Below are 27,827 nucleotides of genomic sequence, written 5' to 3' on the forward strand. Positions count from 1 at the left end.
AAACAACATCGAAACAGCATCGAAACAACATCGAAACAACATCGAAACAACATCGAAACAACATCGAAACAGCATCGAAACAGCATCGAAACAACATCGAAACAACATCGAAACAACATCGAAACAGCATCGAAACAGCATCGAAACAGCATCGAAACAACCACAGTCCAACGTCGCCTCACTTAAGTTCAATATTCATGACTCGGCAATAAGGAACGGAATTCCAAGGGCAAAACCACTGCAGATCCAAAAACATCAAGGCTTGTCGTACTTAAAAATACAAACATCTGATCGATTCCCAAAACGTTTGCCGGAAAATTCTATGTTCTGACCAGACGAACTTAACGATTCTCTTCCACGGCTGACGACCTCACAGGCTGAAATCTCGCGAGATCACACGTAATCTTGCAAAAACAACAAAGAAGAGAAGGTTCCGGATTTTTTTTCATAAAAAGGACTCGCGGCAGATGGTCCATTGGAAAATTCTTCTTGCCATCCGAGGAGCCCATTTTTATGCAGAAACCCCCCCGACGTCGGGCAGGACATTTTTAGTTTTATTTACCGTGACTTCCTGGTTTGGCAGGTTGCTTCTTGATTGGCTACATTCCGTTCACGTCACAGTCCGCCGAGTCGGATGACTCGGGAGACTTCGGCTTACTCTGCCACACGTGAAGATTTTGTCGGACTCGTTTTGTTATCGGGACAAATCCGCTCTTAACACCCCGCACGCATAAGGATGGTCTTATCGAGACAATCGTACGGCAATTGCACTGCAGCAGGACTAGTGGGGCTACAAACCCGTCAGAAAACCCCACTTAAGCCCCATCCAACATTTTATTGGATACTTATAAAATATATTTATGAAATATATTCTCAGCATTCCCATATATTTAAAAAAAAAACTTACGATTGTCGAGAGTTTGATGTCCCAGAGTGGGAAGGGGCAAAATCGGGACAAATTCGCAGTTGGTTTCATGTGTAAACCGGGTCGAAGATGATCCGTTCTGATAATAGGATTCAAATCCCAAAGGCCGACAAAACCTGTTCAATTCACCACCTAAAATCTACATCTAACCAGACTGTGCTTGCATCATGACAAATACATTTTAGATTATTTTAGGCTGATTGTGTTACCAGTACTAACTACAAACTGTCATGATAATTTTATTATTGTGAGCAAGTACAAATGTCTTATTTTTAATTATTACATGCATGTCTCCGTTTCTAAAATTATTATTATTATTATTATTATTATAAACTTGTGAAAATTGAGAGCATACCCACTTCTCCGGGGACCGCAACACCACTGCTGACATCTGCTCACCACTGCTGACATCTGCTGGTTGTTCGCTACACTGCAGTGCACTTGTGACGTCAGTGACCCAGGCTGAAAATGCTTGCCTCAACTGCTTTTCCGTTCGAATGTTGCATGTGATTTTTCCTTTAGTTCGTTTATTATTATTATTATTATTATTATTATTATTATTATTATTATTATTATTATTATTATTATTATTATTATTATTATTATTATTATTTTGCACAGTTACACACCCTCTTCTTCCATTTCGTGTCTGTGGCCATCAAAAATGAGCCCCGGCAAGGTGAATACTGACGCGGTTCTCAATACCGTCGCAAGATGGCCGACTTGTGACGCGCTGTTCATTCTGCAGTTTAAAAAAAAAGTGACACCACCGAAGAAGAACAAAGCGGAAGTTAGCATCGCTTCAAAACAAACGCCCGCCCCGCCGAGGACGAGTGTGAATTAGGAAGGGGAAAAAAACAATACAAAACAAAAAAACATCAAAATGTTGAAAGATTTGGTGAGGGAGCGACTTATGGCGGCCGCCGACGAAATCTTCGAATTGTTTGAACGGACGATCGCGTCGTACGAGGAGCAACTTTGTCGGGCAAGAGAAGAGAGCGAGCGACACCGACGAAACCTGGAAGCTTTTTGCAACCCTCCAAATGTCGCACACCCACAAGGTTTGTGCCCATTTTGCTTCAACTTGATGATTTGACGCACTCCAAATGTTCAAATATGTGTTCGCTTAACTAACTGCTTGCTACAGACAATGCAGGTAAGCCTATGTGTGCAAGATTTCAAATATAAACTGATTTACAGGAGCCAGCATTATACTATATTGCAGTATTGCTTCCCGTGATAAACATAAACAAATGGGATGAAAATGCAGCATTTTATTTTTTATTTTTTTGGATAAACAATATGACATACCATTAACTGAATTGTTGATGGTGATACCATTATGCCATTACCATAGGCAACAGATATTACATTCTTACAGTTCATACCAACTATGGTAATATATTTACTATCTGTACTATCAACAAGTACAGTACACCAAGGTTCATTTAAATTGATATCGGCTCGGCTCAACCCAAGAAGTGACGTCATTCGATGGTGCCTGACGAAGGAAGGACATTTTCACGATAATTATATTTAGGTTTTGTAAACATAGAATGTCGTTTCTGTTTTTTTTTAAGCTTTTTTTTGTAAACAAAAATGTGTTTTTTTTCTCTTTTTTTTTTTAAAGGTGCATTGTGCCGTTTAAAAAGGTCATATTTTCGCTTTTTCGACATCATGCGCGCTCCACCAATCCCTAGATGAGTACAAAGAGCCCTGACACTGTTTTACTCCGACTGCATCTATCAGCTTTTATCTTCCCTTTATAGTAGAGTGTGCCGACCCTCACACTCCATCATTTCTTTGGGGAGGGACGGAGTGGTGGAGGGTGACGTCATGCGCGTCCCCGTGGAGTGCACTTAAGACCGTGCACGTACTCGCACGCGCACCATGAACGAGCCTGACACAGATGCTGCAGTTACGCTTTGGGCCAGAGGTGGCAGTCGCGAGTCAAAAATAATTTTGTCTTGTACTGTGCGCCTAAGCACGCATTTCATATTACGATTGTGAGCGTTCACATTCTTGCTACTCGCTGCATTCTATTTATGAATGAAGACATACGGATGTGTTTGTTTGTGGCAGAGCTGCCCTGCATAAAGGAGAAAGAAGAGGATCCAGAGCCCCGCCTCTTCTTTAAACAGGAAGAGGAAGAGGCCAACATCAGCGAGTTTCAGCCGCCGGCCGAAGATGACGATGACGAAGCACCAGGGTGCTCGCGACTTCACGCTCGCAGTCCAGACGGAGACCGCCAAGCGGACGGCCTGTTGGCGCCGCTCTCGAATGTCTGCCACGCCGGACAACTTTTGAGGGCTCACGCCCGCGCTGAAGGTGAAGACAAACGGGAGTTTGAGTTGACCTGGCACGAAAAGCAAAAATCCTACCAAGCGTTGACATTTGCCAAACGGCAGGAGCCAACGAACGGAAGTCGCGCTTCACGGAATGTTATTTGGCATCTTTTGTGAGCGGGGTTCGGCAAGCCGGCAGGTCCAGAAAGTCAGAACCTCGCCACAGATTGACATTTGACCGCAGGTGCGTCTCCTCAACTGGCTGGTAAACAAGCTCGTCTCACCTGCGGTCAACGTTTTTGTAGTGAACTAAAACAAACGAAATATCTCAAACTAAAATCCCCAAAAGCTTTTTAAAAAAGAAAAAAGAACTGAAACTCTATTTTACATTGTACAAAACGAACTCAAACTAAAGTGAAAATGTCCTTACATGAGCCTTTGGGGTTGCTTTCAAATGTGATTGAAGTATATTTATTTCAATATTAACTGGAATAAAGATGTTTGAAAGTGTCGCCGAAGTGACGTCATCAAGCAGCAGCCAATAGAAAAGCACCTTCAGAAAGACGTCCCGTCGTCCCTCCGAGGTGACAAATGGACAATTTTGTGTTTGACTTTTGGCTCCAATGACTCGCCTTGCGTGTGTTGCTTTTCATTTTGCTGTTGTATTTATTAAATATTGCATACAAGTAACATACATTTAAAAAATAAAAACAATTAAGCATTTTTGAAATAACTAAAATGAATAACAACTAACAGAGCTGACCTGAAAACGAATTTAAACTAACTCAATTAATAAAAAAAAACTCTAAATGAAATAAAAATGAACTATAATGACAAAAATGCCAAAACTATAATAACCCTGCCTCGGTGGCGTTTTTAATTTTTTTCTGGGACGGGATTCCCCAATGTTGATAGACTCCACCCACGTGTGGACTTGGACCTCTTTTGTGCAAACTGCTTTTTTTCCCCCTTTGGAACTGCAATTTGATGGATTGTTTTTTTTTCTTCCAGGCAAACAAGAAGATGCTGACTGGGGTCGAACCCGCCAAACGAAAGATGATGACAAGACTTCAGTTGTGGATGAAAGTGCAAGCGCGACAGGCAAAGCACAACGCAGCACGGGTGGAGAAAATGAAGGTGAACGGAACACAAAATCCATAACGTGCAAGACATGGTACGGAAATATTTCTCATAACGATTGATGAGCGAGCCTCGCGTGACGACTTTCCTGGGCGCGAGGTCATGTCATGAACGCGCCCGCGTTGAGCTCAAGTATTCAGCCGGAATCTCAAAAGTGCAAGATTTCCATTCGCTTCCATTCCAAAAGGATTTCATCATAGAAAAATGAAAAAGGGCGAAGGGCGTCCGTCGCTCACGTGGACGATTTGGCGGGACGGCCGCTTTTCACTCATAAACTTTATAATATTAAAAAATATTAGCTTGCATTTTCATTGAAAATGATTGGACATACTCAGCAAATTATGTCCATAAACGGCACGCGGGCTTTTGCAAAGTTCAACTATGACATTTAGCCACGCCCACTTCCGGGGTTTGTTGCGGCAGCGGCCCATCCAAATGATTTTGGGAAATGTCTTATTTAGATTAAACACAGTAGATCAGAAGTCTTCTTTCATGAAGGAATACAGAAAGCAGTCAACAACAACAACAAACAACAACAAAAAAGCAGTTGCAGCTGCACTCGAACGGAGCGCTCGCACCGCGACGCTTTCTGACCGGATCGAATCTGCATTGGCCTCGCCACGCTACGGCGGCACGAACGGCCGGCGTCCGCGACATGGCGCTCCTCTGCGGTCAACGCAGAGCGCGTCAGCTGCCCGCGTCGGCTGACGTGAAGCCCCCCCTTTCCCCACGTCCACTCAACCTGGTCCGGGCCGGGCGTGGACGCAACTTTCCCCGGCGGCGTTCAAAGCTGAGCCCGGTGTTGTCGTGCGCCCGCTAAATGGGCCGCGTGGAAACAGAAGCGCTGTGAACTGTTTGGCGTGGCTGGTTTTGCGCCGCACGTGAGCGGAAAGAACCGTTTTTTATCCCCGACATTTAAAAACCACGGTTAATCGTAAAACCGGTTCATTGCTGCGCCCCTATTGGCCACTACTCGTAACACTTCGACCTTGGGGGAGGCGACCGCTAACGAGCACGAGTGTAAATATTGAACTTTCCATTTCAGCGTCACCGCACAAGTGCAAAAAGAGAAAGTGTCGTCCCCACGAAGGGCTGAGGAGCCAAATGAAAGCGGCCCGAAACCGGGGCGAGGCCTACGTCAACACCAGGGGCCTCGCCGTTCCCGAGAAAAACCCGCTGGCCCTCCCGCGCCATTTGTGCCGACACAAATGCAGCCAACGCGTCTCGGAAGAAGAACGGCGAGCGATCTTCCGCCAGTTCTGGGATCTCGGCAATTTTGAGTTGCAGAACGCTTTCATCTGCGCTTCCGTCAAACTGCTCGACATCCGACGCCGACGACCGCGGCGACAAGAGCGAGACGAGACCCGCCCCAAAAACCGGACCTACTCTCGAAAATACAGCTTGAGCGCCGGCCGCGCGGACGCCGCGGAGGTGTGCAAGACTTTTTTTCTGGCCACGCTTTGCATTTCCAACGGTCGAGTTGATCGAGCGCTCCAAAAACACGTCGGCAAAAGCCGAGGTTTCCCGTCTCCCGACGGCACGGGCGAGCACGGCAAGCGCAAGAGGGTCAGCGACCGGTCCCGGCAGGCCATCAAAGACCACATCGACTCCTTTGCCGGGTACGAGAGCGGCCGCGCGCGACCGGAGCGGAAGGACCCGCGGCCAGGCTCGACCGTGGCCAAAATGCATCGTCTTCGCAAAGAAGAATGCCGAGAAGACGGCGGAGAAGCGGAGAAGGAACGGCGCCATCGGAGGGTCGTCCTCACAGAATTTCAGGATGGCGGCAAAGATGGCAGGTGCCGACGTACTCGTATGGATTCCGCAACCGCCGACCGCGACAAGATCTGAGGCGGGACACTTTTGCGGAGGCGGGGCTTTCGGATATTCTGCGTCGAGGAAGACTCTCTCCATAGACGACCCCGATACATATATACGTTAGGGGTGTCAAAATGACTGCGCTCATTTCGAGCTCCTTTAACACCTCTCGTCCGTTTCTGACGAGCGTCCTTGGAAAGCCCGTCGTGGCGCAATTCCAGCCGCAATGCAGCAGACTCGTCTGCGTCTAAAGTTAGCAGGAATAAATGTCATGATCTTGCATATGTTTGTGGAGACTGCGGTCGAGTTGTATTCAGGAAGTCCTCCAGCTAACGCGGTTCGACCCGTGCTCGTGCTCGCACCTTCTCTTCTCATCATTTCCCACAGCAATCACGCCATTTTCAACTTGGGTCAAATTGTGTCGCTCGGCTCGCGCTCGCCATCAGGCGCGTCACATTTGTGTGTTTGGGCTTGAATGAGCTCCGCCCCGCCGTCCGCCAGCAATCGATGTCCGAGCGGAAACGCCAAATGTGGTTTCCGGTGTCGTCCCGGTCAAGCAAATATGTTGTTTTAAAGTTACTGTACAAAATCGTTTGATGCAAATGTGGACTTCAACGGGGAAATCCGACTTATGTCGAGATTGGGCTGACATCGCCAGCGTAGGAACGCAACTCCGCCATCATTTGACGACTCCCCGTTTATAAGTGTTACGTTTGCACGAATGTGAAGACGATCAAAGCAAGCGGGATTTTTCTTGGCGAACGGTCGCCGTGGTAACAAACGGCTTTCAGATCAATAATAAGCTTTGCTTGGACTTTTCATTTTGAACTTTCGATGAAGTGATTCAAGTCAATCGGATGATAAATCTTTGGGAGGAGTTCTTTCAAACGCGACCTCCACAAAACGCCAAAAATCGGAAACATTTTCAAAGCCGCAATGGCGGACTTCCTGTTTAGTTTAGCAAAATGACGTTTTTTTGTTTTTTTTGTTTCATATGCCTCCAACTTTTTGATCTAAGTGACGCTACAACCGGGATTGCTTATTTGAAAATGTGTAGGGGGTGTTACTGAACCTTTTTTTTTTTGGGGGGTGGAAAAACCTTACAATAAAAACGATTAAATGATGATAAACATGCAGTTTCTTGCGTGTTCGTTCGTGTTAAAACTCTCAAAGTCAGCGTTTTTCTGTTTGTTTATTTTTTTGCGAATAATGCATTGCCACAGCAACAGCATTTCACCAAAAAATCATAAAGTTCTTGTTCAATTCATCGGTCATGTCCGAATATCAATTCTCATTGGATGTTTTTCTGATGGTGCATTTTTGCCCTTCAGCTGCGACGTGTGCAGCACGTTGTGCTCAGCAATAGTTTTTCGGGCCTGACTGATATGCATTTTTTGAGACTGATGTTGATTTTTGGCAACAAAAAAAAAATACAGATAACGATTAATCTGCCAACGATTTAAATAAAGCCATCCATCATGCATTCAATTATGCCCCCTCCCGATTCCTTTTCAACGGGTGTCACGCACCAACTTTCGCTATTAACTCTTTGACTGCCAGACGTTTTCAAAAACGGGTTGTCGCCAGTGCAAGCCGATTTAAGCATTTTGAGTGATCTTTCAAGGTCCACAGAAAATGTTGTGTTTGGACTATGGAAACACACATACTACCAAATGAAAGATTGGACTCTCAGCTTTCATCAGAAAAAAAAAGTTTGTTTCTACCTTATTCCGTTCTTCAGTAATCAACAATAGAAAATGGTTACTTTCACCGAAATGCTCTCTTTTGAAACAAAAAACGGAGAAAAAGAGCTTTTTGTGAAACGATGTTATTTCATGCACTCTAGTGAATTGTACACTTCTTTTTGTCCATGAATGATGCCACAAACACCTAAATAGTGCTTTACTTCTGTAAAACGCTTTCACCAACAATGAAAAAGTGTTTTTTGATTGCAAAATACGTTTATTTCCATTCAACAGTGTAACAATTTGACAAAACAATTTCGCAAACTATTTACAAATGTGTGCAACTGTGGTACTACTTACAATTATGTGGATGTTTCAAATACAGTTTTTCTTTTTGTAACGCTCTCCTGCGTACAAAGAGACGCCAGGACTCGCACACAGTTTACTTTCACTTTCACATTGGTCCGTTTTGCGTGCAAACGTTACACTTTCTTGACGGCCTTTTTTTCCGGGGAATAAAAAGCAAGTAGCAGACCGTACACACTTCCTCCGATGAATATGCATTGGACTCGGGGCACTCTCCGTCGTCCGATCGAACGTCCGCATGTGCGTGCTCGGTTGCGTTCCGCGTTACGACACCGTCATAGCCGCCGCGTCAGCAGTTCCAATTTCGCCGTCAAGCTCGGATTCACCTTCATCATCATCGTCATCAATGTACTATTTTAGCGTTGGTCGATGCCTTTCGTCTTGTAAGTGTAGAGCTGCTTGCAAACGCTCGCCATTGCCCGTTCCCTCCTCCATCGAGCTCCATCTAACGTCTTCTACTGCCGCGTCAATGCTTCCCAACCACGGAGTCACCATCATCTTCATCATCGATGATGATTATCGTCATCAACAATGTGCTTTTTTAGCGATGCTTTTGGTCTTTGAAAAAAACGGCTCTGGCGTTAGCTCCTCGCGACCGGCCGCCATTTTTCCTTTGTTTTCCATTCTGATCTCCTGCTCGACGCTCTAGCTCCGCCTCTACTGACGCCCACCCGATCTTGTCAAAAGAGAGTCATCGCTGCCCTCTAGGGGCCAAAAATAGTCATTAGGCTCAAAAAACCTGCTTAAAACTTTCAGGAGAGCTCCGCAAGCCTTCCCAGCACCCGTTTCAAAAAAAAAAAAAAAAAAAATGGGAGGACGTCTTTTAACGTCTTTGGCGCTCCTCCGTAGGTTTTTGCAGAACGTCATTTAACGTCTTTGGCAGTAAAAGAGTTAAGATTGACTTTGCTTTGAATGACAAGAAATCCACCTCAACAAATTTCATGACGTCTACAAGATTATTGTATAGATTTATGTGTCAATAATCGAAGCATTCTGACTTGTTTACAACTTACTGCATATGGTTCGAGTACATAATTGGGCTGTAAAAAAGCTCTCACGATTATTTGATTGAGATTGAAATCATGATTAATACAATTTGTGATTTTAAAACTTAGTATTTATTGAAATGCTGCTCAACTCCTTCAGTGTCATCATAGCGTCAAGTCTGCGCGTCCTTGAACAGTTGAACATTGTTTTTGTCATGAACAAATGATGTGAAATTCAAACCTCTTGCATTTTTATGGCTCCCTTTCATTCGAAGCATGAACCTTTTCTTTTATATATTTTTGCCTTGTGTTATTTTCACAAGTCTTGGGACTTACTGGGCTAACCTGAGACCTCGGGATTGTATTTGGTGCCGTGTCATGTGACAAAACAGAAAAATCCTTGCATGTTTGCATCCTTGAATTTTGAGAAGAGAAATTCTTGAAGCCTGGAACACAAATTGAGCAAAAATCAACGACAGCTCTGAATTGAAATGTTGTTTTTCTTGCTCACATCCCTCAGAAGACCAACCCCAGAGGCGGCAGGAGGACCCCCAGCCCCCCCGCGGCAAAGACGAGGCGCATGGTCCGGACGCCAGCGCGCCACCCTTGACCCCGGTCGTCGTGAAGACCGAAGACGACCGGGACGAGCCGGCGGCCCAAGGACGTCACACGTGCTCCGTTTGCGCCAAAAGCTTTTCTCACAAGTGCAATTTGGCCACGCACGCGAAGACGCACAGCGGAGAGAAACCTTTTCGCTGCTCCGTTTGCGGCAAAAGCTTCTCTCAAAAGTCGCACGTGATCTCGCATGGCAGGACGCACACGGGTGAGAAACCCTTCCGCTGCTCCCTGTGCGGTAAAAGCTTCTCGCAGAAGGTGCACATGGAGTCGCACGCGACGACGCACACGGGAGAAAAACCCTTCACGTGCTCAGTTTGCGGCCAACGCTTCGCGCTCAAGTCGGTCATGGCGTCGCACGCGCGAATTCACACCCAAGAGAAATCCTCGGCGTGCGCCGTGTGCGGCAAAAGGTTCCCTCAAAGGGTGCACATGGAGTCGCACATGAGAACGCACACCGGGGAGAAACCCTTCGCTTGCCCCCTCTGCGGCAAACGCTTCACCTGCAAGGGCAGTCTGAGCGTGCACACGCGCACGCACACGGGCGAGAGACCTTTCAGCTGCTCGCTTTGCGGAAAACGCTTCCCGTACCGGAACAGTTTGAAGGCGCACATGAACTCGCACAGCGCAGACGACGACTTGGCCTGCCCCGTTTGCGGCCTGACGTTCGCGCAAAAGAGAACGCTGACGGCGCACGTGCGCTCGCACGGCGGCGGAGTCCAAACCTTCGCGCGCGCGGCTTTGCCTCCAAGTTGACTTCACCGGTGGCCATTTTGCGGAATAGGAATGAAGCGGCAAAATCCCGCCTTTTATTTATTTATATATTTATCCATAACAGTCCCACAAACAGAAATTGAAAGCGAGGCTGTTAGCTTAGCATGGCCGTCAAAAGGATTGTGTCCTGTGTCGTATGAACCTCTTCAAACCTAAAACGTACTCATTTCCTGAACGTTTGTTTAACATTCTATAGAATCCAATTGTAACGGAAGCGAAAAATGCAAGCGCTTACTAACATCTTGGCTCATCATGAACACAACCAGCTTCACCCAAGTGAGGTAAGTTTGCAGTGGTGTCCCTGTAAAAGTGGATAAACTGTCCAATTTTCACCTTTTTTTTTCTTTTTTTAAAGCAGTCCAGAAAACCGCCTTGTTTAAAAACGGTGATGTACGAAAAATCCGTCATTTGTACCGGCTCGCAATAATAAAATGATCATGTCTTGAAGAGCACTTTGTAGTAATCACTGGTAGGACAAGCAGTCTAAATTGGCAAATGTATTTATCATAAAAACGAATCTAATGTAAAACAAAACACCAAAGCGTAAAGCGCACTGTTTTGTGAACAAAGATGGTGGAAGACCGTCGCTACACTCTTCAAATATTTGTCTCCATTCTTGCGTTTTAACTTACTTTGCATAAAAGTCAACTGATCATGCAGTCAAATGTGTCACCGGCAGCGCCCTCCTCGGGGATCGAACTCGTGCCACCAGGAAGTCTGCGGCGTATGAGCGCAAAGCACTTCCGCTGAGTGCTTTCCATCATCTGGTCCAAACAAGACGAGCGGGCTGGACTTAGGACCCTGAAGGAGGGAAGGGCGGGACCCGGCGAGGAGAGGGAGACTTAACGCAGTCGGGGTCCGAGCGGACTTGATTTGGCCGCCGAGCGCGTCCATGAGCGCTCGTCATGGGATCCTGGCACGCGCGTCCCGAGCAACAGCAGCTGCAGCAGCACTACGAGGACTTGGCACACAAGAGCGGATGTAAGGCGAGACCCGAGTTCGGAAGAGAAAAAAACTGCGGCTGATCAATTCCTCCACTCGTTTGACAGCAAACTCACTGCTGGACACTTGATTAGGTACGCGCACACGCACGCGCACGCAACTGCTTGTGCACCCAAATTGGACACGGATCATTCTGTGATCGGTTCAACGACTGAATGGGATTTCATTCTCTATTTGGATTTTGCGTTCATGACTTGACAGTGCTTCCATTCAAAAGTGATTTGATGGCGAGATGAAGAAATGTTTTGAAAGCTTCACTCATTTAATCAATATTCATTTGACAGAATTTAAGAAAATTTAAGATTTTTTTTTATGTCTCCTACTTTTATTTTGATTCAAACACTAAGCGTTTATATTTTCAATCAGTTATGATATTTTAATTTAAAATATTTTACACGTCAAAATTGAAAACGAATTGAAGACGAAGAAAGTGTTTTTTAAGGGGGGAAATTGTGTGGTTACTTTATTGGTAAAGATGCACCTTTAAATAAATACATACGATTCTGTTTTCATTGAAATAGTTAAACATAAGTATGCAAACACTCTTAATTAAATGTAAAGAAAAAAGTCGCATCATTTTTATTTATTTTTTTACATGCAGATCAAATTTATTGTGGGAACACATGGAATTGTGCTGCAGCAGGTGTACCTAATGTTGTGTCCGGTGTGTGTTTGGCCAGTTTGACAGACTTTGAACTTTTTTTGTGTGTCACTTCCTTATTGCTTGGACTTTATCGCTCTCTCTTCTTCTTTTTTATAGACATTTCTCTTTTTATGACCCGCGTGTGTGTTTGTGTGTATTTGTGTGTACGTGCACGTCAAAGTTTCCACAGAGCAGATCAAAAATCTCCACAAAAGATTCCGGCAACTCAGCGGAAACCAGGAGACGATAAGGTAAAAGGTCAACCTGAGTCTTATTTTGAAAATCGGATGCCGGATGCATTGCGGGTGAACAAATGTTCAACAAATGGCGAACATTTTGGGAAAGTAGCGGACAAAAACTGCAAAGTGTGAAAATGTCTTAAGGTGGAACCAGCATCAAAAAGGTTACTTTTATTTTTCTTTGGCTTTTTGCGTTCTTGTTGTACAACTTAACCTCGATTTGAGGTTAAATGATGTCCAGAAAGTCGCACGAAACGCCGCAATGTGTTTGTTAAGACGTTTAGTTTAGTTTTGTACAAAAGCGTGCAACTGCCAACGTGGCGTCAACATTTTTGACTGGCAAATTGCTTCAAACATTCAAGCGAAGGACGTTGGAACGTTGGAACGTACTCGCGAGTACGTTCCAACGTCCTTGTAAGCTAAATGCTACAAACAGAGCATATTTTCCCATCATGCCTCGGGGGATTACTTGCGCATGACCGCATATACGTCAGAAAATGACGTTTCATGGACAGAATTGATTCGTCAGCTTTACGATTGATGATTATGTTTGCGGCGCATGATTTAGGTTGGGCAGTTTTCCCATAATGCAACAGGGTATGGACAAGTCATCTCCTAAATCCTACATTTCAAAGCATCGAGATCTTCCCGATCGTGTCTCTGCAAAGCAGGAAGGAACCTTCTTGTAAATGTCGCAATGCAAACCTCCTGCTCTTTGCAAGGCCATAAACGCCCCACCGTAAAACAAATCAATAAATTCCAAAGAGTTGAAACTCACTCTGTTCGCTGCAGACCTCCGCCAAGGCTTTTTGGTCCACTTTGAGGATTTGAGTTGGGAAAAATAACATTGACCTGTTTGTGTGTGTGTGTCACATGATGGGGACCATTTTCTTTTCTTTTCTTTTTTTTATACTATCATTGTGGGGACCACGTGTCCTTGTGGGGACATGTTGGTGGTCCCCGTGAGTCCAAACCTTTTTTTGAGGGTCAAACTTGATTTTAGAGTTTAGGTTTGAATTGGGTTTTGGTTGGGGTTTAGGTAAGCGTCTAGGAAATGCATGAAGTCCCCACTAGACATGTGAAGCCAACGTGTGTGTGTGTGCGTGTCGTCTCACTGCAGCAGAGCAAATTTGGACGGCATTCCAGCACTGGCCAACAATCCCATCAAGAAGCAAATCATCGATGCCTTCTTTGACAAAAGGTCAGCAAATATCGCAGCAGTCGCGTTGCCGTCCGTCGCTATGATTATTGATGTTGTATTTTTCAATTGTTTTTCATAATCACATATTTGGTTATTGCTTATTTTCATCCATTATTTCTCAAATGACTTTATTTATAATAATTGTGATGACTGTTTTTTTAAATCTTTTATTACATTTTTAAGTTAGGATGTGATCATAGTCCTATTTAAAAAAATAAAAAATAAAATAAGTGACGTCCTCATAACATTAAAAGTCAAAAGAATTAACATAACTGGTGCTCTTCAAATTTGGTGGGCAAAAAATGTTGATAAAAAAGTATTTTGAATTAAGCGATTAATCGTGAATAATAAAAATTCTAAAATGAGATTAATCTGATTAAAACATTTTAGCGTTTGACGTCTCGTATGTAGGTATATATTTGTAGTAAATAAATAGAGTAAAAAATGTTTTTTCCCAATTTCCCCATGACTATATGTTGTTAGTATTTAACGTTTCGTGTCTTTTACTTAGCACAATGTTCTAATAAAATCCAAATCAAGCATAAAAAAGTCCAACTAAACCAGGGAGGCTCACAAATGCTGCAGTCAGAAAGACAGCTGAGCTGAGCTCACTTTTTGGCAAGTGGGAGCATTATTTTGCCGTCGCGAAAAAAGTCAACAACGTCGGAGTCGCGCGCTTGCCTCGCATTTTACATTCAGCTTACTTAACTCGGCTCTTTCTTAACTTGGCTTATTTTAGCGTCGTCCATCTTGGCTTGCCTTGACAGCGCGGGCGGGCGACTTGGTTGGCCTTCCTGCTCGCATTCAGCACGAACATTCCTTTCAAAAGGCGAGCCATAAAAAGGCCGTCAAAAGAAGCCGGCGACATTCGCAAGATGTCTGCCGGCTTGCGGAAGGCAAAACAGCCGTCTGGCGTGGGCCGCTCAAATGCATCTCGGGCCTTGGCCTTGGGGGGGATTAACACTAAAAGGGGGCGGGGGCGGGGGGCGTGGGGGGGGGGGGGAATCCAGAGAATCCTCTCGCATGCAAAAATAGTCAACATGCACTATTTACAGTCAAAAAAGCATTTTTGTGGTGGCAATTTTCACATTCAAAAAATTCCATTTACATGGAAGAGAATCTTCGCAGTGTTTGTGCACCTTTCAGATGCAAAAACTGGATTATTCTCGATTAAAAAGTTGACTTTTGCTAGAGGAAAGTTTTATATTCATTTTACCTGCTCATTTGTGGGGGTGAAAAAAAAAATCACAATTATATAAAAAAAAAAAGAATCTGACAACTGTCCAAAAAAAGCAGCTTTATTTGTAGACTGGATTAGATTAAAACACACGCACACACGGCGGCGCACCTCCTCTAACTCTAAAAAAGAAAAAAAAAAAGTCCAATTATATAATTTGAAATTAATATATTATTTTTGCAGTGAGGTTCATTTTTAAACTTTTTCTAAAAATATATAACGGTGTATATAAAATATTTCGACGAGGGAAAAAAATCCCAAGAGATGACACGCCCCCTCTCACTTACAAAAAGGAACGTTTATCATTTAAAATTAATATATTTTTTTAGAGGGATTCTTCGTATTTTAAATTGTGTGTTTGGGGGGGTATTTTTAAAAGTTAAAACAATTCCAACACTGTTGCTGCACCCCCCCCCCCTCCACAAAAATGGTAAAATTGTACAATTTTGAGTTGAAAAGATCATTTTTCATTTTGTTTAGTTATTTTGTGAAAAGAAATCACAATTGATCAAACCTAAAACTTAATTAGTTCAAGCTCGCCCTTTGACCTTCACAAAGAAAAAAAGTCAAATTGTACAGTTTTCAGTTATTTTTTCATTTTTATATACGATTTGTCAATTTGTTTAACCAATTTCCTTTGTGAAGGAAAAAAAATCCTGACATTTGGCGCACCCCCTCTCACCTGCAAAAATCCTAAAAACTGCAATTTCAAGTTTCAAAGATTATTTTTCATAGAGGAAAAGTGTATATTATACGAGTTTCTTATTTTGCGAACAAACAAACAATTGGACTCAAAACGCGGGAGGGTTCGCATTTTGTTGATTTGTTGCCGTGGTCCAACCGGGCAGGAACCAGCGGCAGGACCAGGTGGGCTCCTGGGACCAGATCGACTTGGAGCAGTTCCTGATGGTCATGAGTCACTTCCGGCCGCCCGCGCACAAAAGCGCTGAGGAGGAGCGGCAGGCCGCCAGGAAGCAGAAGCTACGCTGTGAGTCTTGGCGTTGCCGCCGTTGCCGCCGTTGCCGTCGTTGCCGCTGTTGCCGTCGTTGCCACGGCAACACGCCACTGCCGTCTCAAGTGGGAAAACTTTTGACCCAAACGATGCCACGGACTTCCGGGTTTCACACATCGGCGTCCTTTCCGGCCACTGATGGCGACGCCCCCCAAACCAGGGCGTCTTAACTCTCTGAAATGCTTGGGACAACTGAGGCAGACACACGAGACACTCGCACCCGTCGACGGGAAGGCGCAACCGAGGGTTACAAAAGCGGGAAGCGCACCAACTGGGACGCGACCCGCACGGCGCAAACGGGAAACGGAAACGGAAACAAAGCTGATGTGTGAAAACCAGGAAGTCGGAAGTCCCGCCTCCTCCCATCGCTTGAACTTTTGCTGTCATTATTCGTTGAAGTTCTTTTGATGCGCTTTTGGTTTTTGCTTTCTCTTTTGTTTCAGCTCGAGTATTTGAACCGTAGCATCGACACTTGAAAAATGATTACGTTGACTTTCATTTCATATTATTTTTAGGGCTGTCAGGCAATTAAAAATGGTCATCGTAATGAATGGCGTGACTTCAAGAGTTAACTCACAATGAATTGCAAATTTGCTCTCTGTTGTAAATGCGTTTGCGTTTTGCAGTTTTGTTCAACATGCACGACACGGACGGCGACGGCATCATCACGCTGGCCGAGTACCGCAAGGTAAAAAGCGCCGCGCATTTCCACCCACTTGGCCTGCTTTTGCTTCCCGCGGCCGTCCCAAAACTTTTGTCTCACCTTCACAGAAGACAATCACTGGAAGTCATTTGATTGTTGGTTACATTCAAATGAATGAAATCAAGTCGCCTCATCTAATAATAAAACAAGCGTCGATTATAAACTATAAAAAGGTCAATGGCCATAACAAACATTGATTAATGATATATTTCATAACCCAAATAATACCATCAAATTATTCAGGAAAACAAAATGAAATTGTTCAAACCTGAAATCCAAAAAACGGGAACGCGCCGTCACCGACAAAAACCAAAAAATTCAGTTGCGCAATTTTAATGTTTCATTTCGCAAAAAGGAAACGTTCATGTTTGTTAAAAAAAAAAAAAAATCATTATATTGTATACATCTTAAGTCATTTTTTTTGCAAAAATAAATCATCTCCTCATGAAGCAAATGGTTACATTTTTTTGTGTTTCCAGAAAAATGTGAAAAAATGACTACATTTTTAATTTTTTATTTAAGAAGGTATGTAAAAAAAATACATTTTTACATTCAAATACTTCATATGCATAAAATATGAAATGAAACGAGTTTGTGTTTAAGTAATCGCGTTTGGGTCAAATAAAAATGGTCAAACTTACAAAATAAAAACATGAATCATTAGGGATTCTAATTAGAATAGATCCAATTGAATGATTGACATTTTCCAAGATGGAAAAACGGAATTGTGACTGACGGCGAGAATGTTGTCGTGCGAGATCCATTTTTTTCCCTTCTTTTTTTTCGCTGCTGGTGGTGGAGGAGCTGCTGTCCAAAAGCGGCGCCATCGGCCAGCAGGCCGCCGAGGCTATTGCCGACGCGGCCATGTTGGAAGTGGCCAGCACCAACGCGCCGCACATGGTGAGCGCACGCAACACGCCAGCAACACGCAACCAATAGCAATCACATTTGGGGTTTTTTCACCTTTCACCTTTCAGGAAGCGGATGCCTTCTACGAGGGGATTACCTTCGAGCATTTCCAACAGGTTCGTATTTGGAGCCGCTTTTCCGATGTCCACTTTCATATTTATTGGGCAGAATCAAATTCCGATCATCGATTCATTCCCCAAAAAACATATGATGAATAATATCATGTCTTTTGTGGTGCATCACAACAATGACTTGCAGGCAGAATGTTTGATCCTTGCATATTTTCTTCAACCTTCCTTGTTAGGTTGCTTTCAGGGGAATAAGAAGAAGGTTCCCGGGTTCGTTTGACCCAAGCGATGTTTAATGACCAAAAAGACATCCTGAGAAACATGAACTTTGGAACGGGTCACCCGTCTATGCTTCATGTTCTAAAAACGTTCCGATACGTTTTAGCAACCATTTTAATTGAAAATATGTCTCAGTAGACTCTTTTAATTGATAAGAAGTTTCATATGAAAAGAAAAAAAAGCTACAAATTTGTAGTTGTCCGACTTTCAAACCGGCTGTTTAATGTTCCCAAAACATTCCGATCAACATTTGTAACATTTGAATTGAAACCTGTCAAATATGTCAACGAAAACAATTTCAATTTTCACCGCTCGGAAATTCTCACTTGTGCACTTTGACCCTCAAAGTTCCAAAAGCATCCTGGCAAACATTGTTACAGCTCATGAACAGTTTTCAATGCAAATTTGCACAAAATCAACAATTTCTTACCATCTGCTGCGGCCAAGTTTGATAGCGGAAAACAAATATGTCTTGTTTTTTAACTTGAAAGTGAGTCGCTTTGACCCACAACTTCTAAGAAGACGGTTAAGTTTGCCATGGAGAGAAAAATCCGCAGCGAGCCGACAAATATGTCTTTAAGTGTCTTTATATGTCATTTATCGTTGTAAAGTGTTAATGCGGAAAAACAAAAAACTGCAAAAATCTGCTTACTTTTTTGCCGAATGGCTGACATGGGATGATTAATCGGCCAGGCTCGACTTTAATATTGCGAAATTTTGTTTCCTTTCTGTCTCTCTCATTGTATTCATTTTTTTTTTTGGGGGGGGGGGCTTGCCAGATTCTCAAGGGCTTGGAGATGGAGTCCCGGATGCACATCCGCTTTTTGGACATGGACACCACCACCATGCGCTGCGGAAAAGCCACCTCTTGACCACCTCATTAACATCTCATTATGCATGCGCATATGCAGATTTGTTTCATACTTGGCGGAGAACCCCCCCCCCCCCCCCCCAAAGACGGACCACAAGCATTCCGAAAAAAAAAACGGTCTGTACGAGATCGGAGGAAATCAAACACATCCAATATTTGAAAGAAGAAAATTGCGATTTACGATTGATATGACGACTCATTGGAAAATAAATGAATAAAATAACGTCTTTCTTGGTCCCTTACGGCTTAGAACAGTAAAGATATGAAACACCGGCAGGACATTTGACTGATTCTATTTGGTCCGCTCGTATTTGTGAGAAAATATTGGTAAAAATTGCCCATTTGTGGGGGTTGTCTCGTCATGTTTTTTAATGCTTTTAATAAAATGCAAAATGAGTAATTCTTCTTCTTTTTTCTTCTTTTTTTTTTTACCTTTTTCCCCCCTGATTAATGTTGCACATAAAACATTTTTTTTAAATGTCAGGAGAAATGCGGACCTCAACAAACGACAAAATTCGTTGTTAAGTTGGACAAATAATAAAGTTTTAGAAATGCTGATCAAATGCATTTTTAATTGTACAAATATTATATCTTACATTTGATCTACGAATTTGAGGATTTTAGCTCCAAATGTTTGCATTGTATTACATTTTTGGGACGTGGCAGATAAAACAACAACAACTACGAAAGCACATTTTCACATGTCCTCGTTTATTTATTTTTAGCAACGCTGTATTTTGGTTGCTCTTTTGAATATAAATAAATACAATTGCAGACCAAAAAGTATTTCATAAACAGCGACAGCAATTTTTCTACAAAAATATCCGCTTTTGTCGGACATCCATACATTATTTTCATGTTGGGGTTAAAAATTGAAAATATCTTGTGAGGGACGCGCGTGGCCGTCTGCAGCCGTACCTAATGTAGTGGCCGGATGTCAACTTTGCGTGGTCACCTGAGGCGGTCGTAGGGCACGGCCAGCGTGATGTTGTAGTTGTAGCCGTGAGATTGGTCGTAGTCGGACCTGCAGATGGGAAGGACGCCGCCGCCGCCGCCGTCGTCGGCGCTGACGCCCGAGAAGTCGTAGTGGCAGATGACTCCTCGGTGCCTGGACGGGAACAACACAAATTCGGCGTTAGGAGCTCCCAAAAAAAAAAAAAGCAGCAAAAAGTGACTTTGATCTCATGAGTCAATCTTTGACCAACAGCTTCAGAGCTCAACAAGCCTTTTGAGGGCTGCGGCAAATGGATGCGAACGTCTGACATCACACATTTGCTCACATGACGTTTAACAATGTCAGAACCTTAATGTAAAACCCTAGTTTGAAACCCCAACCCTAATTTGAAACCCTAGTTTCAAACCCTAACCCTAATGTAAAACCCTAGTTTGAAACTCTAAGCCTAGTTTGAAACCCTAATTTGAAACCCTAATTTGAAACCCTAATTTGAAACTCTAAGCCTAGTTTGAAACCCTAATTTGAAACCCTAGTTTCAAACCCTAACCCTCAAGTAAAACCCTAATTTGAAACCCCAACCCTAATTTGAAACCCTAGTTTGAAACCCTAACCCTAATTTGAAACCCTAATTTGAAACCCTAACCCTCAAGTAAAACCCTAATTTGAAACCCCAACCCTAATTTGAAACCCTAGTTTGAAACCCTAACCCTAATTTGAAACCCTAGTTTCAAACCCTAACCCTCAAGTAAAACCCTAATTTGAAACCCCAACCCTAATTTGAAACCCTAGTTTGAAACCCTAACCCTAATTTGAAACCCTAATTTGAAACCCTAACCCTCAAGTAAAACCCTAGTTTGAAACCCCAACCCTAATTTGAAACCCTAGTTTGAAACCCTAACCCTAATTTGAAACCCTAGTTTCAAACCCTAACCCTCAAGTAAAACCCTAGTTTGAAACCCCAACCCTAATTTGAAACCCTAGTTTGAAACCCTAACCCTAATTTGAAACCCTAATTTGAAACCCTAACCCTCAAGTAAAACCCTAGTTTGAAACCCCAACCCTAATTTGAAACCCTAGTTTGAAACCCTAACCCTAATTTGAAACCCTAGTTTCAAACCCTAACCCTCAAGTAAAACCCTAGTTTGAAACCCCAACCCTAATTTGAAACCCTAGTTTGAAAAAAAATAGAGCTACATAAGTGAAGTAACAGAGTAAGTAAAATATTGGGGGAAATTTGTACCCCAAAAATACGCATTGTGGTAAAATATAAAAGTAAAAATAAAAAAACATTGCAATCAAAATCATGCAGCATCTATGGAGGACCAAAACTTCCCAAATTTAAAATAAATAAATTACTAAACAAATAAATGACTAAAAGTGAAAATAAAAACAGGTATAAAAATAATTCTAAAATTAAATGCAAAAAATAAACATAAATGGAAATGAAAAAAACTAAATATACACACACATATATTTATTTATTTATGTATGGATATATATATTTGAATATATATACTTTGTTGTTTTTAATTCCATTTATATAATTTTTTTTGTATTTCATTTTTTAATTATCATTTTTATTTTCATTTGAGTCATTTATTTTTAATTTGGGTCCTTTTGGTCTTCCATCGTTGGATGTAGAAACGTGCGGCCAGCGCGCTCGTACCTGCGGTGAGCCGTGAGGTCGTCGTCGGTGATGCACGCCCCCCGCGGCGTCTTGTCGTCGGGGACGTTGGCCGTCAGCAGCGTGCGGCTGTCGAAGCGCACGTGCCTCACCGGATGCCTGCGCGCGCGCGTGCACGCCACACCGCATGAATGGCAAGCCGGCGTCACGCCGGAGGTCGGAGGTCGGAGGTCGTACCTGTTGTGCATCTCCCACAACTTGCTTCCCATCCTCATGTCCCACACGCACAGCAGGCCCTCGCCGCCGCCGCTCACCACCTTCCAGTCGTCGGCGCGCACCGACGTCACGCCCAGGTGGTGCGCGTACAAGGACGACACGCACGCGCCCGAGCGCAGGTCCAACACGCGTACCCTGGCAACAAAACACAAATATATAAAGTGGTCTTTCACAAGTTGAAAACTTGGGCCGCACCGGTACGGATTCTTTTGGGCCGGGGACGATTCCAATATTTGGCAGAACACAATTCTGATAACTGACTCATCAACCGATAATCTAAAACAAATACGCTTTTGTCGGTCTCTGAATGCTTCCGTTTTTCAAGACACGATTTGCAGGGAGAACATTTGACAGTTTGATAGGAAATGACAATCCCTCGCTAGAAAATAATGCAAACATGAAGCAAGAGAAGAAGAGCGTTTGCGGGGAAAACAAACGTGTGAATTCCTTCACTCAAGGAGCCGAGACGGACGTTTGGTGCGACTGCTCGGCCTTGGGGGAGGTCGGACTTTCAAGCTAGGAATGTGAGCTAACGGAATGCGGCCTGCGTAGGCGCCACGTTTGAATGCTGCTCAATTTCCATCGGCGCAACAATGAGCGCCGTTCATCCGCAGTCCCGGGACATCTTGGCAGCGGACGCGCTTGACACAATCCCGACTTGTCAAAGGAAGCGAGACAAAAAAAGTTGCAAAGCAGACGCCGCCTCGCATTCGGCGCCAAGTGAAGACAACTTTTCAAACACGGAGAGAATGGAGAGCATTTTCTGCTGAGAATTGTGAACGATTCTTCTAACTGGAGGCCCGAAAATGAATGACACGTTGTGTCATCAACCAAACCAGCTAACTTTAGCTGATGGAATTCTGCTAGCTAAATGCTAACACATAATAAAAAACAGCAGACATGAGCTAACAAAACTAGCATTTATGTTAATGTCGTTATATTTGAAAGTAGATTTTACACTGATCTGATCAACTAAATCGAGATTTGATGATATTGAGCATTTTATACAAAATCGGCGATCAGCTGTAATGTCCTAATTTTCCAAAAAATTTGCTCCACAAAATAAAACGTCCCATGTAATATTTCATATTTTTGTGCTTTCATGTGTTTTTTCTTATGAGTGTTTGTCTGTACGTCGGTGTGGTCATTGGATCACGTTGTTCTGTTTTTGTTGGCGTGTGCGCTTCCGAGTGTCTTCTTGTTAGCGCGTGTGCATGCGCGCACCTCCTGTCTTTGTTCCCGCACGCCATCATGTGTGGCGCGTTGCCACCGCCGAGGTGAAGGCAGGTGAAGTCCCCCGGCGAGTCGCCGACACACGCCACCGCCGCGCCCGTCTCCAAGCTGTACACGTGGATCTGCAGCACGACACGCAACGCAAACAACTTGGATTGAGATCCAAATAATTGCGAGTGGCAAATGTAGACAATGCAATTTTGCTGCCCAGGCTGTTCGCTTGCTACGTCGGCTCGTCATGTTAGCCGCCGCGTGTCGCTTTGCTCATGTTAGCTGTTAGCTGAACAAGGACGCGGGAAAACTTGAACAATTTGAGCTTTTTGTGAAAAAAGGACTCAGGCTTGAACTACTTGAATAAAGCTACATTTGCCTCTCATGCTAAATTGTTTTGCTCCCATTACTGGATAAACGATTACCATATAAAAAAAAAAAATACAATTTAGAATTTTTTTTTTATAAAAAATCAAGGGTGCATTTTAACGAGTACAAATGAAATGAATAAAAATGTTACATTGTGTAGACGTTTTGCTGTATCTAGAAGTTGTGAAAATGGTCTACTTTGATGCAACATAGCTTCTTGCGCTAACGTCTAGTGCTAGCTACCGTGTACTTGTCACACGCTACATGCTACCTCATTTCTCTAGCGCTTTTAAGGCCCTCAAAGCGATTTCCCTCCCGATGACGCAGCATCAGGAGCAACTGCGGGGTTCAGTCACTGATCTCGCTCAAGGATTCTTCCACACGGTCACAGTCGTGGCCCCGCGGGGGAGGTCCTTTCCAAGCCCCGCCCATTTTGCTGACCTTGTTGCCTGCGTCGTGCATGGCCCAGCCACCGCGCCTCACCCCGAACGCAACGTGACGCTGGGACGACTCCAGGCAGGTGACGGGATGTCCGTACACCGAGTGCAGCGTCCTGGACTCTTCGTGTTCGTCCAGCAGGTAGACCGATTCGCCGGCTGCAACCGCCGTGAGCGCACGTCGCCGCCATCCCCTGTTGCCGGGCACCAACGCCAAACTGTGAACCTGAAAGACAGCAAACGCGCTCAAAAAAACAAATTACTTTTTTTTTTTTTTTTAACTGTTCCATCCATCCATTTTCTTAAACCGTCTCATAAAATATAAATGTAAAACATTTGAAATGTTTCTTAAATGACAGACGGGCTTAGCAAGGCGAGTCATGGTGAGCATTCTCCACGCTCCGCGGTCGTCGGCGCCGTCCAGTCGGACTTCCGAGTGGACGGCGGAAGCCAGGACGGAGCCGTCCGGGCTGAGGGCCAAAGCGCGGTGGATCTCCGCCGCCTGGTGGTGGTAAATGGGATCGCCGCCCGTCCGCGTGCTCCACACATCCACGCAACCTGCGACACAAGCCACAGCGAGCAGGAAAGTTTTTCGAAAATCCAGGAAAACTTTTTAAAACATTCTTTGAAATTGTTTTAAAAAAAAAAAAAGGCTCCCGCAGATCATTACGTATGAAAACAATATTAATAATATAATAGTAATTAATTACATAATAATTTAATAATTACATCAATACTTAAATTCCCTTTTATCTATATAGATTTGCAAATGATAATGTATGATTTAAATGTAATTATTTTTTGATGTAGGGCAAGTTGGGGAAATCTCTTTTGTGATGATGGGTTACATAAATACATTTTACTTGACTAAATAATGTTCTTTAATCATTTTTAAACTGAAATAACTAGCATTAAATGCCCTAATTTTGAAATTGTGTCCAAAAAAGAACTATTAGTTCAGCCTTCTATTTGTTGTAAAAAAAAAAAAATAATAAAATAATTATATTGATTGAAACAATAAGACATAAATACTAGTCCCAAAAATGGTCTGGAATCACGTTGGCTGATTACGAGAAGTGCTGTCGGATAAGCGAGGACAGCGGAGGAAGTTGCGACGGCCTAGCGTACCGTCGCGGTAGGCCGCCGCCGCCACGTTGCCGGCGACCCGCACGAGAGTGACGGGCGGCCGGGGCTCGGAGAGGGCCGACAGCTGGTTGGACTTGAGGTGGGACGACGGCAGATCCCAGTGCAACGTGTTCCACAGCCGGACGTCCCCCGACGAGTACCTGGTGGGCGGCACGTGACGAATAAGCTTACGTCAAACTCACTTGCAAAATAAAATAAAATAAAATGAAAATATTGAAAAGGATGTCACCAACAACAATATGATTTTTTTGGGGCTGATGCAGATTTCGATATTTGGCAAACTCAAACTCCAAACAATAACCAGCAATTTGGTTATTTATTTATTTGTTGCTGTGGGGCAGAATGTCATATGTTTTCAGGAAAACAACTTTTTCAATGTTTTATTATTTGTATTTTCTTATTGTGACTGACTACATGAACTTGGATTAAAGGTCGGATTTGACCCTTTGTTTTTCCACTTAACTAGGGGTGCCAATAACCATGCAGGGCAGTGTATTTTGGGTGGGAAAACTCAAATCAAAACTATTTAGCTGAATAAAACGTTTACTATGAGAAAAAAGGCGCTTTCGTAACACATTTTTGTGCAAACATTCCCCCTTTCTGCTGATTCCAAAGAGATTTGTGAAACTCACCCTGCCAGGACGTAGTTGTCGCAGGAGCCGACGTCACACAGCACCTTTCCAAGCTCAAACTGCAGCTGACTGATGCAGCCAACGCGATTCTGCACGCACAGCAAAGTATGAGGAAAATCACCTCACGTTACGTCTTCATTTCGACGGACATTTCACACCTTCAATCGCGATGGCGTCGGCGTTCGCCGGGTGTTGAACAAGTGCATCGGCTCACCTTCCAGTTGGCGCGCACGCTGGCGGCGGCGTTGCGGCGGTCTCGCAACGCCGCCTTCCAGCAGGGCGAGTCGGACACGAGGGCGCCGCGCCCTTGGCCCTCCGCCACGCACAGCCTGAACCACAGCACGCCGTCCTCGGCCAGAGTTCGCCACGCCCTGCTCACCTTTTTGTAAAACAGTTCAATGTTCAGCCTGTAAGTTATATCCTTATTGTACATTTTTAAATGAATAGGCCAATTAATTAGTGATCAAAATGTTATTCTGCTCCAAAACGGAATTGATGGCTGGAGTCGTCACTCACCTGTGCACATCTGCCGAGCTCTGTACGGTTGAGATATTGGAATATCTTCAAGGCTAACTCATACGGCAAGTCCATGTCGAAGAAAGGGATGTCGTTGGCCTCGTTCTGTATTGGGGGGGTTTACATTCTGTTAGCTAGCGCCTAATCAGGGACCCTGGTCCTCGAGAGAGCCACAGTCCTGCCCGTTTTCAACATCTCCCTCCACCAACACACTTGATTTGATGCGCAGGATCGTTGTCGGGCTTCTACAAAGTCTGGCTGATGAGCTGATCATTTGAGTCAGCTGTGTTGGAGGAGGGAGGCTCTCGAGGATCAGGGTTGCCAAGTGCCAACCGACTGTTTTGGAGTGCTTCCATACATACCAGGTCCAGAATGAGCTGATCCACAAGCTGCTCACCTTCCTTGACTTTTTTCTGAGGAGGCTTCAGGGACTCCCTGCAGGCAGCGGTCTCATCCTGGTACTTCTTCTTCCTCTTGCTCCTCTCCTCCGCCAGTCTGTCCAAAAGGGGGCTCGTCCTGCCGCCCAGCAAGCCCCTGGCGATGGACACGTAGCCGGGCTCCCCCACGCCAGCACTCCTCTCTGGTTTGAGTTCACTTTGACCTCGACTCGCGTCATCGTTTTCGTCCCGGGCATGACTCTCGCAACTGAGGGACGGAGAGGGGACGAGACGCTGCTCCTCTTTTGGACTCCACAACTCACGTTTCCAACGGTTCCTGAACGCCGCAAGCTCGTCCTCGGCCATCGCGTGCAAAATGGTTATGAATATGAAGGCAACATTTTGCGTTCAAGCGTCGAACACAACGAGAAAATCTCCAGTACGGAAGTGTTGAGGCCAAAACAAAGCACGAGTCCTGTACTGGAAACCAGTCCGACGGGGAACATGGCTACAGGAAACAATTGGTTCCTGCAAATTAAAACAGGTCGTCGTCATCGCAAATGAAACGTTCGGGCATTTTCTCAAAAAAATATTTATTTATAATTTATTTTATAAGTAATTAATTAAAATAAAATAAAACGTAACGGCCTAGAAAAAAATCCATGATAAAATAAAACTAGTTAGTTGCTGCGTTACAAGCCTTCTCGTTCACCGTAGTTAAACGTAAAGGCAGAAAAGTACGATCAATAAATAAGCAAAACGAAAATAGATAAATAGAACTGCTGACACCCGATGGCGCTCAATGTTTTTCAAATATATGTCCATATTTTACAATTATTGAAACGTAGATCAAGTCTCCTATCTTATAATCAAGAGGCCTAATCTAGGTCGTTGTGTAAAATACTTTTAAATATATACATAAAAATAACTATGGAATAATGTTAAAACTGTAAGGCTATATTGTACATGAACACTCACGTCAAAGGCTAAAAAGCCAAAATCAATAAAGACACATCAATGTAGTTCACTTTTGGATCAATTCCACAGGAGAACTTTATAGTTTCGAGTGGGCAAAATATGACGTCAGTCTCACATCACAGGATTGGGACCTCATGAATAATCCACAAGTGGGCGGCACACACGAAATGCACTTTGAATACGAGAGTGGGGTTCCCACACTCTCCCACCCGGAGCATCAAAATAGGAAGCATGTGCCGCTGGTCACACACGCCGCCGCCGGCAATCGGGGTCGTGCACGCACGCGCGCCGCCACCGCCCGGTTGCGCGTTTCAGGTGCTCGCAACGCGTCTGCGGCGGATCGGGGATCAGCTGGACAAGCGGCGCAGGGAGGCGGCTGACGAGGACGCACCCGGGACCTTCGGCGGGGGCTGGAAGTACGCGCGCACCGCCGCGAGCGTCAGTGTGTGCGCGCTGCTGTTGCTGGTGGTCACGAGACGACACTTGTAGAAAAGGTAAGTGGTCGGGAGGCATTGATTGATTGACCTGTTTATTACCA

At 44.2% G+C, this 27,827-nt stretch overlaps 3 protein-coding genes across 5 annotated transcripts; 2 read left to right on the top strand and 1 right to left on the bottom strand.

Moving 5' to 3' along the window:
* The first annotated feature begins 1,673 nt into the window (after window positions 1-1,673).
* On the top strand, window positions 1,674-11,043 carry LOC144048992 (uncharacterized). 2 transcript variants are annotated; one of them, XM_077561529.1, is made up of 4 exons: window positions 1,674-1,986; window positions 3,008-3,253; window positions 4,222-4,347; window positions 5,396-7,396. In XM_077561529.1, exons 1-4 carry the CDS (start codon window positions 1,809-1,811, stop codon window positions 6,196-6,198), a joined length of 1,353 nt encoding a protein of 450 aa, XP_077417655.1. In that variant the 5' UTR covers window positions 1,674-1,808; the 3' UTR covers window positions 6,199-7,396. The 2 variants fall into 2 exon arrangements, with proteins under 2 accessions (XP_077417655.1, XP_077417653.1); XM_077561527.1 differs by lacking the exon at window positions 5,396-7,396 and adding an exon at window positions 9,723-11,043 and having other exon boundaries at window positions 1,681-1,986.
* Window positions 11,044-11,426: 383 nt separating this feature from the next.
* Window positions 11,427-19,155, top strand: tesca (tescalcin a). Of its 2 annotated transcripts, XM_077561545.1 has the most exons (8): window positions 11,427-11,572; window positions 12,418-12,487; window positions 13,596-13,676; window positions 15,762-15,901; window positions 16,552-16,612; window positions 17,420-17,528; window positions 17,606-17,653; window positions 18,664-18,846. In XM_077561545.1, exons 1-8 carry the CDS (start codon window positions 11,497-11,499, stop codon window positions 18,754-18,756), a joined length of 678 nt encoding a protein of 225 aa, XP_077417671.1. In that variant the 5' UTR covers window positions 11,427-11,496; the 3' UTR covers window positions 18,757-18,846. The 2 variants fall into 2 exon arrangements, with proteins under 2 accessions (XP_077417671.1, XP_077417670.1); XM_077561544.1 differs by lacking the exon at window positions 16,552-16,612 and having other exon boundaries at window positions 17,421-17,528; window positions 18,664-19,155.
* A 290-nt stretch (window positions 19,156-19,445) lies between these two features.
* On the bottom strand, window positions 19,446-27,387 carry fbxw8 (F-box and WD repeat domain containing 8). Its single transcript, XM_077561525.1, has 12 exons — window positions 27,290-27,387; window positions 26,297-26,839; window positions 25,935-26,039; window positions 25,633-25,797; window positions 25,419-25,507; window positions 24,769-24,926; window positions 24,002-24,198; window positions 23,645-23,866; window positions 22,835-22,965; window positions 21,572-21,745; window positions 21,377-21,493; window positions 19,446-19,863 (listed from the first exon to the last, which is right to left on the bottom strand). The coding sequence occupies exons 2-12, from the start codon at window positions 26,675-26,677 to the stop codon at window positions 19,707-19,709; spliced, it is 1,896 nt and encodes a 631-aa protein (XP_077417651.1). The 5' UTR covers window positions 26,678-26,839; window positions 27,290-27,387; the 3' UTR covers window positions 19,446-19,706.
* Between the last annotated feature and the right edge of the window lie 440 nt (window positions 27,388-27,827).

The sequence above is a fragment of the Vanacampus margaritifer genome, chromosome 3 (assembly GCF_051991255.1).
Source record: "Vanacampus margaritifer isolate UIUO_Vmar chromosome 3, RoL_Vmar_1.0, whole genome shotgun sequence".
Classification (NCBI taxonomy): Eukaryota; Metazoa; Chordata; class Actinopteri; order Syngnathiformes; family Syngnathidae; genus Vanacampus; species Vanacampus margaritifer.